Below are 19,823 nucleotides of genomic sequence, written 5' to 3' on the forward strand. Positions count from 1 at the left end.
ACACTGGCTTCCTCCTTGCTGTTGCCTTATAAAAGGCCTGCTTATAGGCTGAGGCAGGAGAATGGCGTGAACCCGGGAAGCGGAGCTTGCAGTGAGCTGAGATCGCGCCACTGCACTACAGCCTGGGTGACAGATCGAGACTCCGTCTCAAAAAAAAAAAAAAGGGCCTGCTTATAAAAGACCTGCTTATAAAAGGCAGCAGTTGTGTTCATCATGAGGCATGGTCACTGCCAGATTCAATGTAAAACACGCTTCATAGCTTCATATAATATATACCATAGATACAAGAAAACATTCATTCATTCATTAACCTAGTATTAACTTCTGATTTCAACTGCATAGCAGTGTGATCAATAACAATTTGCCTCCACTCATTCCTTTATTTTTGAAAAATGGAGATAATGCTTGTACCCATCTAGGATTGTAAACGCTTCTTCCTAATCTTCTGAAATACCACCACTACTACTAGCTGACATCTTTAGAGTGTTTACTAAGTGCCAGGCTCTCTTTTAAGTGCTTTGTATTTATTAATTTATTAGCTTATTAACCCTTGAGTTAATTTATTCACTCTCACAGCAACCCATTGAAAGCAGATACTCTATTTCCATTTTACAGATGAGCAAACTGAGGTATAGGGAGGTGAAGTAATGAAAGTTAAACTATTGATTGGGACAAAATAAACTTTTTAGGAGGGAATATTTATAGCACTTCAATCATTATTGTTGTATTTTCCATTAATCTGTGTACAACCTTCATGATTTATGTCTTATGTATACAATCTACTATTTTCTATGAATTATTTTTCTCTACTGACTCACTTAAAGATTTAAAAATCCTAAGCCAATGTTTGTGAAACAAGTACCTGTTTAAGATTCTTTCCCTCATCTAAAGCAAATTGAAATAAACATCTAACAGTCAAATTAAAAAATACTTACCTGTGAATCACCAAAAATATTTTCTGATATCACCAGTAGTAGGGATATCACTTTTGAAAATACTGATTGCACACCACAAGCAGTGTTTGTGTAGCCCAAAACCACTCAATTATCTGGTGAATAGAGGTCTATATAGGTAACCTATCTGGATGGCTAGATCAAGAAATCTACCACAGGACCCTTAGGACTGCCCTTGTAGATACTCTCTCGTTAGCTGTAAACTGAAAGATTCTAAAATTTATATTGATTGACATAGCATCAACCTAGTTTCTAATACTTGGAAATGGTAGCAAACTAATTTCTTGTTTGCCTTTGTTACTTTAGGTGCACCAAATTGTCTACCCTCTTCTAAGAACATCAAGTTTTTCACTTTATTCTTACTTTTCACCTTTAATTATATTTATGGTTGCTTTGGATGTAGAATTTTATACACTCAAGAAAATGTTTTGGCAGGTAAGAACACATTTAAAACAAAGTACGATCAATTCTTGCTTATGCATGTTGATAGAGAATATGGCTGCCTATATAGATGATTAATAATTCACAAAATGTCATATTTTATTTGTTTTGCCCTCTTCATTCTATAGAACTACTAACTAAAAAGAATTGAAGGGAGAGGAAAGGAATTAGTATTTGCTGAGTGACCATTGTGACTAGGCATTCTCAGTGCAAATATCAGAGTAAATAACATTTCCATTTTGCATATGAGCAAACTGAAGCTTAGAGGTCACAAACAAGGATAATAAATGTCAGAATCTGGATTCTAGTCCCACATCTGACTTAATCTCAACTGTTTCTGTAGATTTGCCCATTTTCCCTGCAAAGATTGTTACTTGTGCCTTCTATGTTTTTTTCTTAATCATGCCTGTTGTACTGTTTTCTTTCTTTTTTCAGAGAACATTTTATTTTGGTTTTATTCTGTTCTTTCTAACATCTTGAATTAATATTTGATTCATTTTTAGCTTTTTTTAGTTTTCTGTGTGCATTTAAGGTTTTAAATTTTCTTTTTAGTGGTATCCCACATGTTTTGGTTTTTAGTGTACTCATCACCATCCAGTTCTACATTTTCTTATACTTTTTGACCCATTAATTATTTACAAATTGTTCTGAATTTTCCAAATATGATGTTTTATTATTATTTCTCTTATCACACTGTGATCAGAGAACGTGTTTTATATGTCAATTCTTTGATTTGTGAAGATTTGCTTTGTAGGCTTGTACATGGTTTTTTTTAAATGTTGTGCTATAAAAATGTATGTTCTCTAATTATTGAGTGTAGGGGTCTAAATTTGTTCAGTAGATTGTTTTATTATGAAGTTCAATCTTCTATGTTTTTCCCAATATTATTTTTCAGTTCAGTTTAACAAGTTTCCACTATCACTGTGGATTTATCAATTTCTCCTTGCAATTATGTCAGTTTTGACTTTATACAAATAGAGGTTGTTATTAAGTGTCTACAAGTATTGCTGTTTTTCCCAGTTAATTTTTTTCTTATTATTTAGTTACCTTTTATCCCAAATAATGCTTTTTGCCTTAAATCAATTTTATGTGTAAAATTGACTATAGTTACATCAGCTTTATTTTGGTATTTGCCTGCTATAATTTTTCCATCCTTTTGTTTTCAACATTTTGGTATCTTTTTAATAGTATACAGTTGGATTTTTTTTATTTTATACAGGTTGATAATTTCTGCTTCTTTTTAAAAACTAGTTTAGTCCATTAGTATTTATTGTAATTAAAAATAGATTTAGAAGAGAAAAGATTTGAACAGATTTGAGACACCAAGGAAGATATATGGATGGAATAAAAGCACTTGGAAAGACGCTCAACATCCTAAGTCATTAGAGAAATACACACTAAAACCACAATGAGATACCACTATGTACCTATTGGAATAGCAACAACAAACCTGTTAATGCCAAGTGCTGGTGAAGATATGAAGACAATGAAACTTGCATACATTGTTGGTGAGAATGCAAAATGGTACAACCACTTTGGGAAACAGTTTGGGAGTTTCTTATAAAGTTAAATATATACTTGCCACATGACTCACCAATCTCACTCCTGTGTATTTACCCAAGAGACATGAAAACTTATGTTTACAAAACCTTTATATGAATCTGTATAGCAGCTTTATTTATAATCTCAAATGTCTGGAAACAAACATTCTTCCACTGGTGAATGAATAAACAAATCGTGGAACATCTTACAATGAAATATTACTCAGCAATAAAAAAGGAATGGAGTATCGATAGGCACAACAAGGAAGAATTTAAAATGCATTGTGCTAAGAGAAATAAGCCAGCCTCCAAGGGGTACATACAAATTATAAAATTACATTCATAGACCTTCTAAAAATGGCAAAACTGTAGGTCTGGAGAACATCATTGGTTGCTAGGGAATGGTGTTGGGGAAAAGAATTGATCACAAAGATATAGCATGAGGAAACTTTTGGGAGTGATGTATCTGTTTTGTTTCTTAGTTGTGGTGTGATTACATAACTGTATGCATTTATCAAAACTCATATAACTGTACACCAAAAGAGTAGATTTTACTGTTTATAAATTGAAAATAAAGTTTTTAAAAGAAATATATTTTGACTTTTTCTCACATATTATTTCATCCTTTTATTTACATGCTTTTTCTCATTCTTCCTTTTCTGAATTAATTGAATTCAGTTTTCTTTATCCCCTTTGTTCCTTCTACTAATTTAAAAATTTTATGTTCTATTTTTTGGTGGCAGGCATTTCTGGTTGCTTATCCAATATGCAGTCTCCCTCTCTTTCTCACTTACAGAAAGTTAAAATTTTTCGTTTGGTATGGCAATAGGCTTATGTAAAATATCATATTTCCAAGCATCCCTAACAACTTTGGTACCCTAAGAAGATAGTTTGGCCAATAAAAAGTGTACAAAAGTTTGCTGAATAGGCTTCTAGAAAGCCCTTAATAAGGGGGTCAAATCAGCTGGCATGTGCTTTTTGCTCTTTGCTTTACCTCTCTTTCTGCCTGGAGCCCTCCAGTGGGCTAGAATGAGTATCCATCTTGAGATTGTGAAGTGGTGAACATGAGAACAGGCACTACATATGATTGAACATAAAGAGAAAAAAAGAGCCTGGGTCCTTAAGAGCATTGAGAGCCAACATACTAACATAAGGCTGTTTATTCTGGATTTAGGATTACTTGAGGTACAGTGGCTCATGCCTGTAATCCCAGCACTTTGGGAGGCCAAGGCAGGCAGATTACGAGGTCAGGTTTAGTAGAAACCCCATTTCTACTAAAAATACAAAAAATTAGCCAGGCATGGTGGCATGCACCTGTAATCCCAGCTACTCAGGAGGCTGAGGCAGCAGCATCACTTGAACCTGGGAGACAGAGGTTGCAGTGAGCAAAGATTGTGCCATTGCACTCCAGCCTGGGCAACAGAGCGAGACTCTGTCTCAAAAACAAAAACAAAAAACAAAACAACCAAAATCTCCATTTATTGACACTGTAAGTGCTCTTTTCTGTTAAATGCAGTCAAAATTGCTATATTCCTAAATACAATTCTTACTGGTTTCATATGTTTTAAAAATCTTAAATTTTAATAATTATATTTGATTTAACAAGTCTAAAGCTAAATATCTCTACTTTCCTCCAAATAATGCAGGAACTTCAGAATGCTTTAATTATCCTTTCTTATCTTATATTTTATTACATTATTGACATAATACTACCATCCCTGAAATTAGTCATTATCATTATTATTGTGATTGTAATGTTTTAGGTACCAGTGCTTCTCTACACTCATCTACATGCTTATCAATTTCCATTTCTTTGCTCACTGCTCCTTCTTGCATCCAACTCCATCTTTCTGGATTCAGCTTCCTTTCTCCTGAATTTTTGCTCTAGCAGCTTTTTAAAAATTGTAATTTTAAATTGACTAATAATTGTACATAGTTATGGAATACATAATGATCTTTCAATATATATAATGTATAATGATCAGATCAGGGTAATTAGCATATTTATCTTCTGAAACATTATTTCTTCATGTAGGGAACATTCAATGTCTTCCTTCTAGCTATGTGAAACTATATAATATATTGCTGTTAACTATAGTCATCCTGCAGTGTTATAGAACACTAGAACTTACTCCTATCTAGCTGTGATTTTGTGTCCTTTTCGTTAAAGGTCTATGAGTAGTCATCTTTTTTCATTTAGTGGTCTTTGTTTCTCTGAAAATGTATCTGTTTTGTCTCAATTTGAATAATACCTGAGCCTAATTGTTGCTTTTGAGACAACTGCTATCAATCTAATTGTCATTCTTCTGTAAGTACCTGTCTTTTCTCTCTTTTCAGATTGTCTCTTTTTCTTTGGTGTTCTGTACAGTAGTTACCTTTTATCCACCATTTCACTTTCCACAGTTTCAGTTATCCAAGGTTTCAGTTACTTGTGGTCAACTACGGTTTGAAAATATTAAGTGTAGGTCTCTAAGAACTTGCTTTATGAATCTAGGTGCTCCTGTGTTGGGTACATATATATTTAGGATAGTTAGGTCTTCTTGTTGAATTGAATCCTTTACCATTATGTAATGCCCTTCTTTGTCTTTTTTGATCTTTGTTGGCTTAAAGTCTGTTTTGTCTAAAATTAGGGTAACAGCCCCTGCATTTTTTCTGATTTCCATTTGCTTGGTAGATTTTCCTCCACTCCTTTATTTTGAGTCTATGGGTGTCATTCCATGTGAGATAGGTTTCTTGAAGACATCATACCATTGGGTCTTGCTTTTTAATCTAGCTTGTCACTCTGTGCCTTTTAAATAGGGCATTTAGTCCATTTACATTGAATGTTATTATTATTATTATTTTGAGACAGAGTCTCACTCTACTGCTCAGGCTAGAGTGCAGTGGCACAATCTCGTCTCACTGAAATCTCCACTTCCCAGGTTCAAGTGATTCTCCTGCCTCAGCCTCCTTAGTAGCTGGGATTACAGGAGCACACCATCACACCTGGCTAATTTTTGTATTTTTAGTAGAGATGGGGTTTTACCATGTTGGCCAGGCTGGTCTCAAACTCCTGACCTCATGATCCACTTGCCTCGGCCTCCCAAAGTGCTGGGATTACAGGCATGAGCCACCGCGCCAGGCCAAGGTTATTATTGATATGTGTGGATTTGATCCTGTCATTGTGTTGTTAGCTGTTTATTATGCTGACTTGTTTGTGAGGTTGCTTTATAGTGTCACTGATCTGTGTACTTAAGTGTGTTTTTGTATATGCTGGTGACAGTCTTTCCTTTCCATATTTAGGGCTTCATTCAAGATCTCTTGTAAGGTGGGTCTGGTGGTAATGAACTCCCTCAGCATTTACTTATCTGAAAAGGATCTTATTTTTCCTTTGCTTAGGAAGTTTAGTTTGGCTGGGTAGGAAATTCTTGGTTGAAGATTTTTTTCTTTAAGAATGTTGAATACAGGCTCCTGATCTCTACTGTCTTGTAGGGTTTGTGCTGAGAGGTCCACTGTTAGCCTGATGGCGTTTCCTTTGTAGATGAGGCATCCAAATAGGAAGAGAGGAAGTCAAACTATCCCTCTTTGCAGACAACATTATTCTATATCTAGAAACCCCATAATCTCAGCCCCAAATCTCCTTCAGCTGATAAATAACTTCAGCAAAGTTGCAGGATAGGAAATCAATGTATGAAATCATTAGCATTGCAATACACCAAAAACAGCCAAGCTGAGAGCCAAATTAGGAATGCAATCTCATTCACGATTGACATAAAAGACTAAAATATCTAGAATACAGCTTACCAGGGAGGTGAAAGATCTCTACAATGAGAACTACAAAACACTGCTAAAAGTAATCAGAGAAGACACAAACAAATGGAAAAACATTCCATGCTCATGGATAGAAAGAATCAGTATCATTAAAATGGCCATACTACCCAAAGCAATTTACAGATTCAGTGCTATTTCTATCAAACTGCCGAAGATGTTCTTCACAGAACTAGAAAAAAACTATTTTAAAATTCATGTGGAACCAAAAAAGACCCCAAATAGCTAAAGCAATCCTAAGCAAAAAGAACAAAGCTGGAGGTATCACATTATCCAACTTCAAACTGTACTACAGGACTACAGTAATCAAAACAGCATGGTACAAAAACAGACACATAGACCAGTGGAACAGAATACAGAGCCCAGAAATAAGGCTGCACACCTAAAACCGTCTGATCTTCAACAAAGCTGATAAAAACAAACAATGGGTAAAGGACTCCCTAGTCAATGAATTGTGCTTGGATAGCTGGCTAGCTATATGCAGAAGGTTGAAATTGGACCCCTTTCTTACATCATATACAAAAATCAACTCAAGATGGATTAAAGATTTAAACATAAAACCTAAAACTATAAAAACCATGGAAGATAAGCTAGGAAATACCATTCTGGACATAGGAACAAGCAAAGAGTTCATAATGAAAGATGCCAAAGGCAACTGCAACAAAAGCAAAAATTAACAAATAGGATTTAATTAAACTTAAGGGCTTATGCACAGCAAAAGAAACTATCAACAGAGCAAACAGCCTATAGAATAGGATAAAATATTTGCAAACTATGCATGTGACAAAGGTCTAATATCTAGCATCTATAAGGAATTTAGACAAATTTACAAGAAAACAACTCCATTAAAAAGTGGGCAAAGGATAAAAACAGACACCCTTCAAAAGAAGACATACTTGCAGCCAATGAGCATATGAAAAAAAGCTCAACATCACTGATAATAGAGATATGCAAATCAAAACCACAATGAGATACTATCTCACACCAGTCAGAATGGCTGCTATTAAAAAGTCAAAAAATAATAGATACTGTCGAGGTTCCAGAGAAAAGGGAATACTTATACAATCTTGGTGGGAGTGTAAATTAGTTCAATCACTGTGGAAAGCAGTGTGGCAATTCCTCAAAGAGCTAAAAATAGAACGACCATTCAACCCAGCAATCCCATTATGGGATATATACCCAAAGGACTATAAATCATTCTGCCATAAAGACACATGCACATGAATATTCATTGCAGCACTAGTCACAATAGCAAAGATATGGAATCAACTTAACGCCCATCAATGCCAGATTGTATAAAGAAAATGTACATATTTGCCATGGAATACTGTGCAGCCATAAAAAAGAATGAGATCATGTCTTTTGCGGGAACATGGATGGAGCTGGAGGCTATTATCCTTACCAAACTAATGCAGTAACAGAAAACCAAATACTGCATGCTCTCACTTACAAGTGGAAGCTAAATGGTGAGAACTCCTGGACACAAAGAGGGGAACAACAGACACTGGGGCCTACTTGAGGGTTCAGAAAAAATAACTATTGTATACTCGGCTTAGTACCTGGGTGATGAAAAAATCTGCACAACAAACCCCCATGACACAAGTTTACCTATATAACAAACCTACACATGTACCCCAGAACCTAAAATAAAAGTATTTTTTAAAAGAAAATATTAAATGAAAAATTCCAGAAAAATTCATGAGTTTTAAATTGTGTGCCTTTCTGAGTAGTGTGATAAAATCTTGTGCCATTTTACTCTGTCTTGCCCAGGAAGTGAATCATCCCTTTGGCCAGCATACCCACTGTGTATACATTATCTCCTGCCCATTAGTCACTTAGTGGCCATCTCTGTTATCAGATAGAACATACAGTATCACAGTGCTTGTGTTCATATAACCCTTATTTTACTTTATAATAGCTCCAAAGTGCAAGAGTAGTGATGCTGTCATATGGTTATACTTGTTCTATTTTATTATTAGTTATTGTTGTTAATCTTTTACTGTGCCTAATTTATAAATTAAACATTATCATAGATATATATGTATTTTAAAAAACCATAGTGTATATAGGGTTGGGTACTATCCGTGGTTTTAGGCATCCACTGGGGTCTTGGAGCATATCCCTTGCAGATAAAGGAGGACTATTTTAGTTTCACTGTGATGTTTCTGGGTGTTAGTATCTTTTTATTTATACATATTAAGACTTCTTATGGTTACTAAATCTGAGAATTAATATAGTTCATCAATTCTAGCCACAATTTCGGCTATTATCTTTTAAATATTTTCTATACTCTGTTATTTCTTTTTTTTTTTTTTTGAGATGGAGTCTCACTCTGTTGCCCAGGCTGGAGTGCCATGGCACAATCTCAGCTCACTGTGACCTCTGCTTCCTGGGTTCAAGCAATTCTCCTGCCTCAGCCTCCTGAGCAGCTAGGATTACAGGCATCCGCCACCACACCTGGCTAATTTTTGCATTTTTAGTAGAGACGGGGTTTCACCATGTTGGCCAGGCTGGTCTGGAACTCCTAACCTCAGAAGATCTGCTCGCCTGGGCCCCCCAGAGTGCTGGGATTGTAGGAGTGAGCCGCGGCGCCAGGCCTTGTTATTTCATTCTTAAATTCCCATTAGTTGTAGATTTTCCATCATATTCTCCATGATTTTAAATTCTCTGTCTTTTATCTTTCAGTGCTGTATTGTACGTAATTTCCTCAAATTTAGCTTCCCATTTACTACTTTAACAATATGTAACCTACTGCTAGGCTTAATTGAATCATAAACATTTTTAACCTTTATTCTTTTCCAATATATGCATTTAATGTTATAAGTTTCCCTTTAAACACTGCTTTGATTGCATCCCTCTAGTTTTGATGCCTTATTTTCTTTGTGATTCAGCAAAAATATTTAAAAATTTGGACAAAATGGGAAATTCCTAAAAATATGTAATTTGCCAAAACTTACACTAGAAATTCTTTTTATTTATTTACATATATTTTTTGAGACAGAGTCTAGCTCTGTCACCCAGGATAGAGTACAGTGGCATGATTACCCCTCACTCCAGCCTCGACCTCCTGGGCTCAAGTGATCCTCCCATCTCAGCTTCTGGAATAGCTGGGGCTACAGGCACATGCCACCATGCCTGGCTAATTTTTTCTTATTTTTAGTAAAGGCAAGGTCTCGCTCTCTTGTCCAGGCTGCTTTCTAGGCTTCTGGCCTCAAGCAATCCTCCTGCCTCAATCTTCCAAAGTGTTGGGATTACAGGCATGAGCCACCGTGGCTGGCCTACTCTAGAATTTAAAGAGACCCAAATAGTCCCATAATCATTAAAAATTGAATTGGCAAATAAAAATGTTCCAAAAAAAATGAGACCCAAACTATTTTAAATGTAAGTTATGTGAACCAGTATGAAAGATAACTCCAATCTTATGTCTTACAGACAAGAGTAAAAGAGGAAATCCTCCCACACTTATTTTATTTTTAGAGACAAGAGTCTTTCTCTGTTGGCCAGGTTGGAGTGCAGTGGTAATATCATGGTTCATTGCAACCTCAAACTCCTGTGCTTAAGCAATCCTCCCACCTCAGTTTCCTGAGTAGCTGGTACTACAGGTGTGCACCACCATGCTCAGCTAATTTTTAATTTTTTTTTTTGTAGAGGTGGGAGTCTCACTATGTTTCCCAGGCTGGTCTTACACTACTGAACTCAAGATATCCTCCTGCCTTGCCTCCTAAAGTGCTGGGATTATGGGCATGAGCCGCTGCACCTGGCCTCCTCCCTTACTTATTTTATAAGGCTTGTTTAACCTTAACACCAAAACTATACAGGAATATTAAGAGAAAGAAAAATCATAAGTCCATGTCACCCACAAACATAGAACAATTCCACACAAATTTTGGCACAAATATATCTAGTAACATATAAATAATAAAAACATGATCAAGTTGTGTTTATTTCAGAACAAGGTTAATTTAACATTTAAAAAATTGCTTAATGTAATTTATGCTCTTAAGAGATTTAAGAAGAAAAACCATATGACGTTACAATAGATAAAGAAATAAAAGGACCTAATGGTCAAATTGTGAAAACCTCACAGAAAGTAAAACAAAAGACAGAGATGGAAAATAAGAAAAGGATTGAATAACACAACTATTTTTTTTTCCTGAGGATAACTTTGAAAAATAAATACTTTCTTATACTTGGGCATAAACAATGTGTGCATAGAAATTACAAAACTCTGTAAATCACTTAATCTCAAGCATTTCATGGCCTCCCCTTTCTCTATTGCAGAACTACTTATTTTACAACTAATAAAAGGTAAAGGGGGGGATTTTCTGTGACTATTTTAGAGTCTTGGTGTATAAATTTGTGTCATGTACCAGACACAATATGTCACTAACAATTTACTTTCCAAACTAATCAGGATATGTTTTATATAGAAGCAGGAGAAATTTGCATTCTGTTTAAGAACCTTTCATATTGAGAACCATTGAACTAGAATAACAACAAGAAAGATAGTTGAGTCAGTCTTTTTAATAATAAGGTAGAATCTTGCTTATTTGAAAGGGGCGGTTTCTTTGTGGAAGGTGGTTAAACTAGAATACCTTTTAATGTTATCTTCCAGGGTAATTGTATAACATTTACAACCAAGATCTGACTCTTAGGATATAAGTAAATGCCATCATGCCATCTTTAGATGTTAAGTCTAATACTGTGTGATGAATTGGTTCACAGGTCTTGTTAACTGGATTAATTAGCTTTTCTACAGCAAGCATCATAATTGGATATGTCGTTATAAAATTCAATAAAGATTCATGGGATTTGCAATCTTGCCTACTCTTTAGCATCACCCTTGGCATTATAGATCCTCTTCGTTCTGTGAATTCACTAAAAACTATTGGTATGTCACATTTATTTCTCTCTCTTATCTTGAAAATATAAGGGTACATTATTTTCTTTTGATTATATTTTTCTTGCATGAATTGTGCACCCAGAAGAATAAGAATCTGTGCTTTTTTTTTTTCACCTTGAGAGGTAGAGCACTGATTGACTTCAAGGAGACAGTCAAATAAGACAACCACCAAGGAGATGAGATAAATTATAATCTCCAAGGAAGTTTTTCAATTTTTTCAAAGAAAAAGTAACCTTCTAGAAGGTGATAAAAATTGGCATTATTATTCTGTTCCAGTGAATTCTTAGCCACAAGGTAGATATTCTAAGTTGGTGAGTTTGTTTACCAATAAGGGGAAACATTAAAGATCCCTAACGAGACTATTCCAAGGCCTTGCTACCTCTTGTTAGAACTGCCTCCATTTGGAATAGCTAAGGTTTGGCAGGTGGTGGAGGGGGTTATAGTTTATCTTCAAGAAAAGGGGTAAGGATACAGTTTGGCACTCAAACGTATTACTCAATAAAGGCTTATTCCCAAGAGGATTTGGAGTCCTGCACTATTTCCCATATTATTTGGTAAGGTGGAAGATGATTTCACTCTGAAATATCCCCCTATTGTCGGGTTTTTTTTTTCTTTGTTCCTTCTAAAAACAACAACAACAACAAAAATGGGATACACGTGCAGAATGTGCAGATTTGTTACATAGGTATATGTGTGTCATGGTAGTTTGCTGCACCTATTGACCTGTACTCTAAGCTCGCTCCCCTCACCTCCACCCCCCAACAGGCCCCGGTGTGTGTTGTTCCCCTCCCTGTGTCCATATGTTCTCATTGTTCAACTCCCACTTATGAGTGAGAACATGTGGTGTTTGGTTTTCTGTTCCTGTGTTAGTTTGCTGAGGATGATGGCTTCAAGCTTCAGCCATGTCCCTGCAAAGGACATGATCTCATTCCTTTTTATGGCTGCATAGTGTTCCATGGTGTTTATGTACCACATTTTCTTTATCCAGTCTATCATGGATGGGCATTTGGGTTGGTTCCATGTCTTTGCTATTGTAAATAGTGCTGTAATAAACATACATGTGTATGTGTCTTTATAGTAGAATGATTTATATTCCTTTGGGTATATACCCAGTAATGGGATTGCTGGGTCAAACGGTCAGGTTTTATTAACACAGCAGCATCAACATGAATGACTAGATGCTATGGTTTCTGTTTTTGACTCAGAAATATTTTCCTAACCAATTTTAAAGTATCAGTTGTATTTAGTGGAAATATACTACCTTATGAGTGGAGTGAGAAACCTCCAACCTTTCCAGCTTGTGATATTCTTATTTTCAGACTCCTAGCTGGGAAAACATAGGGTTTTAGGCACTTTTGGAGGTTCTGTTCTAAATTGTTACAAGGTAGATACATTTCTCAAAGACACTGATCCTGTTCTCTTTTTTCTCTTTGCTCCCATAAGTACGATTTTTTTCTGTCTTTCCTTACCTGTCTTATTCTTTCAACCATTTGTATTTACCTCTTGTTTCATTACCTCATTTTGCTTCCTGCTCTCCTTTCTGCACTCTCTTGACTGTAAATGGTTATAATAAACTATAAATGTTATTTATTGCAGTTTCAACATTCAATTTTTTTTTTGAAAAAAAGGAGTACAGTAGAAAGTCTTTTTTTTATATTTTTTTATTTTTTGAGACGGAGTTTCGCTCTATACCCCAGGCTGGAGTGCAATGGCACGATCTTGGCTCATGGCAACCTCCACCCCCTGGGTTTAAGCGATTCTCCTGCCTCAGCCTCCTGAGTAGCTGGGATTACAGCCATGTGCTGCTATGCCCGGATAATTTTTGTATTTTTTAGTAGAGAGTGGGTTTTGCCATGTTGGCCAGGCTGATCTCGAACTCCTGACCTCAGATGATCCACCCACCTCGGCCTCCCAAAGTGCTGGGATTACAGGCATGAGCCACTGCACCCGGCTGAAAGTCTTCTATTGCTTTAAGACAAAACTAGTGAAGGTATTGGGTTGGCTCTTAATTTTTATAATTTTTTATGTCAACAACACTCAGGAGGTTAGATAGATTCTGGATCCAGTAGCATTGTCTCCTGATAAGACAAATTTGACTTATTTTTATTGGGAAAGCCACTCTCACTTGTTTTGGGTGTTGGCTGGGCCATCATATTGTCCCTTTGTGTGAATTAGATAAATGGTTCTTTCTTCAAAACAGTTTTCTTAAATAAAAGAAATTATTAAATAAAATAGTCATAATACATTATTTTTTAAAGCAAAAACTATTTTTTGCCAAATGCCTAAAATTATACAGAACTACAATTTCTTTTATTTATTTATTTATTTTTATTATTATACTTTAAGTTTTAGGGTACATGTGCACATTGTGCGGGTTACTTACATATGTATACATGTGCCATGCTGGTGCGCTGCACCCACCATCTCGTCATCTAGCATTAGGTATATCTCCCAATGCTATCCCTCCCCCCTCCCCCAACACCACAACAGTCCCCAGAGTGTGATATTCCCCTTCCTGTGTCCATGTGATCTCATTGTTCAATTCCCACCTATGAGTGAGAATATGCGGTGTTTGGTTTTTTGTTCTTGCGATAGTTTACTGAGAATGATGATTTCCAGTTTCATCCATGTCCCTACAAAGGACATGAACTCATCATTTTTTATGGCTGCATAGTATTCCATGGTGTATATGTGCCACATTTTCTTAATCCACTCTATCATTGTTGGACATTTGGGTTGGTTCCAAGTCTTTGCTATTGTGAATAATGCCGCAATAAACATACGTGTGCATGTGTCTTTATAGCAGCATGATTTATAGTCCTTTGGGTATATACCCAGTAATGGGATGGCTGGGTCAAATGGTATTTCCAGTTCTAGATCCCTGAGGAATCGCCACACTGACTTCCACAATGGTTGAACTAGTTTACAGTCCCACGAACAATGTAAAAGTGTTCCTATTTCTCCACATCCTCTCCAGCACCTGTTGTTTCCTGACCTTTTAATGATTGCCATTCTAACTGGTGTGAGATGGTATCTCATTGTGGTTTTGATTTGCATTTCTCTGATGGCCAGTGATGATGAGCATTTTTTCATGTGTTTTTTGGCTGCATAAATGTCTTCTCTTGAGAAGTGTCTGTTCATGTCCTTTGCCCACTTTTTGATGCGGTTGTTTGTTTTTTTCTTGTAAATTTGTTTGAGTTCATTGTAGATTCTGGATATTAGCCCTTTGTCAGATGAGTAGGTTGCGAAAATTTTCTCCCATTTTGTAGGTTGCCTGTTCACTCTGATGGTAGTTTCTTTTGCTGTGCAGAAGCTCTTTAGTTTAATTAGATCCCATTTGTCAATTTTGGCTTTTGTTGCCATTGCTTTTGGTGTTTTAGACATGAAGTCCTTGCCCATGCCTATGTCCTGAATGGTAATGCCTAGGTTTTCTTCTAGGGTTTTTATGGTTTTAGGTCTAACGTTTAAGTCTTTAATCCATCTTGAATTGATTTTTGTATAAGGTGTAAGGAAGGGATCCAGTTTCAGCTTTCTACATATGGCTAGCCAGTTTTCCCAGCACCATTTATTAAATAGGGAATCCTTTCCCCATTGCTTGTTTTTCTCAGGTTTGTCAAAGATCAGATAGCTGTAGATATGCGGCGTTATTTCTGAGGGCTCTGTTCTGTTCCATTGATCTATATCTCTGTTTTGGTACCAGTACCATGCTGTTTTGGTTACTGTACCCTTGTAGTATAGTTTGAAGTCAGGTAGTGTGATGCCTCCAGCTTTGTTCTTTTGGCTTAGGATTGACTTGGCGATGTGGGCTCTTTTTTGGTTCCATGTGAACTTTAAAGTAGTTTTTTCCGATTCTGTGAAGAAAGGCATTGGTAGCTTGATGGGGATGGCATTGAATCTGTAAATTACCTTGGGCAGTATGGCCATTTTCACGATATTGATTCTTCCTGCCCATGAGCATGGAATGTTCTTCCATTTGTTTGTATCCTCTTTTATTTCCTTGAGCAGTGGTTTGTAGTTCTCCTTGAAGAGGTCCTTCACATCCCTTGTAAGTTGGATTCCTAGGTATTTTATTCTCTTTGAAGCAATTGTGAATGGGAGTTCACTCATGATTTGGCTCTCTGTTTGTCTGTTGTTGGTGTATAAGAATGCTTGTGATTTTTGTACATTGATTTTGTATCCTGAGACTTTGCTGAAGTTGCTTATCAGCTTAAGGAGATTTTGGGCTGAGACAATGGGGTTTTCTAGATATACAATCATGTCGTCTGCAAACAGGGACAATTTGACTTCCTCTTTTCCTAATCGAATACCCTTTATTTCCTTCTCCTGCCTAATTGCCCTGGCCAGAACTTCCAACACTATGTTGAATAGGAGTGGTGAGAGAGGGCATCCCTGTCTTGTGCCAGTTTTCAAAGGGAATGCTTCCAGTTTTTGCCCATTCAGTATGATATTGGCTGTGGGTTTGTCATAGATAGCTCTTATTATTTTGAAATACGTCCCATCAATACCTAATTTATTGAGAGTTTTTAGCATGAAGTGTTGTTGAATTTTGTCAAAGGCTTTTTCTGCATCTATTGAGAATCATGTGGTTTTTGTCTTTGGCTCTGTTTATATGCTGGATTACATTATTGATTTGCGTATATTGAACCAGCCTTGCATCCCAGGGATGAAGCCCACTTGATCATGGTGGATAAGCTTTTTGATGTGCTGCTGGATTTGTTTTGCCAGTATTTTATTGAGGATTTTTGCATCAATGTTCATCAAGGATATTGGTCTAAAATTCTTTTTTTTTGTTGTGTCTCTGCCTGGCTTTGGTATCAGAATGACGTGGGCTTCATAAAATGAGTTAGGGAGGATTCCCTCTTTTTCTATTGATTGGAATAGTTTCAGAAGGAATAGTACCAGTTCCTCCTTGTACCTCTGGTAGAATTTGGCTGTGAATCCATCTGGTCCTGGACTCTTTTTGGTTGGTAAACTATTGATTATTGCCACAATTTCAGATCCTGTTATTGGTCTATTCAGAGATTCAACTTCTTCCTGGTTTAGTCTTGGGAGAGTGTATGTGTCGAGGAATTTATCCATTTCTTCTAGATTTTCTAGTTTATTTGCGTAGAGGTGTTTGTAGTATTCTCTGATGGTAGTTTGTATTTCTGTGGGATTGGTGGTGATATCCCCTTTATCATTTTTTATTGTGTCTATTTGAGTCTTCTCTCTTTTTTTCTTTATTAGTCTTGCTAGCAGTCTATCAGTTTTGTTGATCCTTTCAAAAAACCAGCTCCTGGATTCATTAATTTTTTGAAGGGTTTTTTGTGTCTCTATTTCCTTCAGTTCGGCTCTGATTTTAGTTATTTCTTGCCTTCTGCTAGCTTTTGAATGTGTTTGCTCTTGCTTTTCTAGTTCTTTTAATTGTGATGTTAGGGTGTCAATTTTGGATCTTTCCTGCTTTCTCTTGTGGGCATTTAGTGCTATAAATTTCCCTCTACACACTGCTTTGAATGCATCCCAGAGATTCTGGTATGTTGTGTCTTTGTTCTCCTTGGTTTCAAAGAACATCTTTATTTCTGCCTTCATTTCGTTATGTACCCAGTAGTCATTCAGGAGCAGGTTGTTCAGTTTCCATGTAGTTGAGCGGTTTTGAGTGAGTGTCTTAATCCTGAGTTCTAGTTTGATTGCACTGTGGTCTGAGAGACAGTTTGTTATAATTTCTGTTCTTTTACATTTGCTGAGGAGGGCTTTACTTCCAAGTATGTGGTCAATTTTGGAATAGGTGTGGTGTGGTGCTGAAAAAAATGTATATTCTGTTGATTTGGGGTGGAGAGTTCTGTAGATGTCTATTAGGTCCGCTTGGTGCAGAGCTGAGTTCAATTCCAGGGTATCCTTGTTGACTTTGTCTTGTTGATCTGTCTAACGTTGACAGTGGGGTGTTAAAGTCTCCCATTATTAATGTGTGGGAGTCTAAGTCTCTTTGTAGGTCACTCAGGACTTGCTTTATGAATCTGGGTGCTCCTGTATTGGGTGCATATATATTTAGGATAGTTAGCTCTTCTTGTTGAATTGATCCCTTTACCATTATGTAATGGCCTTCTTTGTCTCCTTTGATCTTTGTTGGTTTAAAGTCTGTTTTATCAGAGACTAGGATTGCAACCCCTGCCTTTTTTTGTTTTCCATTTGCTTGGTAGATCTTCCTCCATCCTTTTATTTTGAGCCTATGTGTGTCTCTGCACGTGAGATGGGTTTCCTGAATACAGCACACTGATGGGTCTTGACTCTTTATCCAATTTGCCAGTCTGTGTCTTTTAATTGGAGCATTTAGTCCATTTACATTTAAAGTTAATATTGTTATGTGTGAATTTGATCCTGTCATTATGATTTTAGTTGGTTATTTTGCTCGTTAGTTGATGCAGTTTCTTCCTAGTCTCGATGGTCTTTACATTTTGGCATGATTTTGCAGCGGCTGGTACTGGTTGTTCCTTTCCATATTTAGCACTTCCTTCAGGAGCTCTTTTAGGGCAGGCCTGGTGGTGACAAAATCTCATCTCTCAGCATTTGCTTGTCTGTAAAGTATTTTATTTCTCCTTCACTTATGAAGCTTAGTTTGGCTGGATATGAAATTCTGGGTTGAAAATTCTTTTCTTTAAGAATGTTGAATATTGGCCCCCACTGTCTTCTGGCTTGTAGAGTTTCTGCCGAGAGATCCGCTGTCAGTCTGATGGGCTTCCCTTTGAGGGCAACCCGACCTTTCTCTCTGGCTGCCCTTAACATTTTTTCCTTCATTTCAACTTTGGTGAATCTGACAATTATGTGTCTTGCAGTTGCTCTTCTTGAGGAGTATCTTTGTGGCGTTCTCTGTATTTCCTGAATCTGTACGTTGGCCTGCCTTGCTAGATTGTGGAAGTTCTCCTGGATAATATCCTGCAGCATGTTTTCCAACTTGGTTCCATTCTCCCCATCACTTTCAGGTACACCAATCAGATGTAGATTTGGTCTTTTCACATAGTCCCATATTTCTTGGAGGCTTTGCTCATTTCTTTTTATTCTTTTTTCTCTAAACTTCCCTTCTCGCTTCATTTCATTCATTTCATCTTCCATTGCTGATACCCTTTCTTCCAGTTGATCACATCGGCTCCTGAGGCTTCTGCATTCTTCACGTAGTTCTCGAGCCTTGGTTTTCAGCTCCATCGGCTCCTTTAAGCACTTCTCTGTATTGGTTATTCTAGTTATACATTCTTCTAAATTTTTTTCAAAGTTTTCAACTTCTTTGCCTTTGGTTTGAATGTCCTCCCGTAGCTCAGAGTAATTTGATCGTCTGAAGCCTTCTTCTCTCAGCTCGTCAAAGTCATTCTCCATCCAGCTTTGTTCCGTTGCTGGTGAGGAACTGCGTTCCTTTGGAGGAGGAGAGGCGCTCTGCTTTTTAGAGTTTCCAGTTTTTCTGTTCTGTTTTTTCCCCATCTTTGTGGTTTTATCTACTTTTGGTCTTTGATGATGGTGATATACAGATGGGTTTTTGGTGTGGATGTCCTTTCTGTTTGTTAGTTTTCCTTCTAACAGACAGGACCCTGAGCTGCAGGTCTGTTGGAATACCCTGCCGTGTGAGGTGTCAGTGTGCCCCTGCGGGGGGTGCCTCCCAGTTAGGCTGCTCGGGGGTCAGGGGTCAGGGGTCAGGGACCCACTTGAGGAGGCAGTCTGCCCGTTCTCAGATCTCCAGCTGCTTGCTGGGAGAACCACTGCTCTCTTCAAAGCTGTCAGACAGGGACATTTAAGTCTGCAAAAGTTACTGCTGTCTTTTCGTTTGTCTGTTCCCTGCCCCCAGAGGTGGAGCCTACAGAGGCAGGCAGGCCTCCTTGAGCTGTGGTGGGCTCCACCCAGTTCGAGCTTCCCGGCTGCTTTGTTTACCTAATCACGCCTGGGCAATGGCAGGCGCCCCTCCCCCAGCCTCGCTGCCGCCTTGCAGTTTGATCTCAGACTGCTGTGCTAGCAATCAGCGAGACTCCGTGGGCGTAGGACCCTCCGAGCCAGGTGCGCGATATAATCTTGTGGTGCGCCGTTTTTTAAGCCCGTAGGAAAAGCGCAGTATTCGGGTGGGAGTGACCCGATTTTCCAGGTGCTGTCCGTCACCCCTTTCTTTGACTGGGAAAGGGAACTCCCTGACCCCTTGAAGTGAGGCAATGCCTCGCCCTGCTT

The 19,823-nt window shown here is 37.4% G+C and overlaps 1 protein-coding gene across 11 annotated transcripts in view; it reads left to right on the plus strand.

Annotated features, from left to right (window-relative positions):
* SLC9C2 (solute carrier family 9 member C2 (putative)) overlaps nucleotides 1-19,823 on the plus strand; it is a 109,128-nt gene that overhangs the window by 3,830 nt on the left and 85,475 nt on the right. For 7 of the 11 annotated variants that reach the window (XM_054673309.2, XM_054673297.2, XM_054673298.2 and 4 more), the window contains 2 exons: nucleotides 1,260-1,388; nucleotides 11,468-11,633. In XM_054673309.2, the coding sequence (XP_054529284.1) occupies nucleotides 1,260-1,388; nucleotides 11,468-11,633 (295 nt within the window). The remainder of the gene's footprint in view (nucleotides 1-1,259; nucleotides 1,389-11,467; nucleotides 11,634-19,823) is intronic. The other 4 variants (XM_063811212.1, XM_054673313.2, XM_063811208.1 and 1 more) reach the window with 1 other exon arrangement.

Source organism: Pan troglodytes, chromosome 1 (genome assembly GCF_028858775.2).
Source record: "Pan troglodytes isolate AG18354 chromosome 1, NHGRI_mPanTro3-v2.0_pri, whole genome shotgun sequence".
NCBI lineage: Eukaryota > Metazoa > Chordata > Mammalia > Primates > Hominidae > Pan > Pan troglodytes.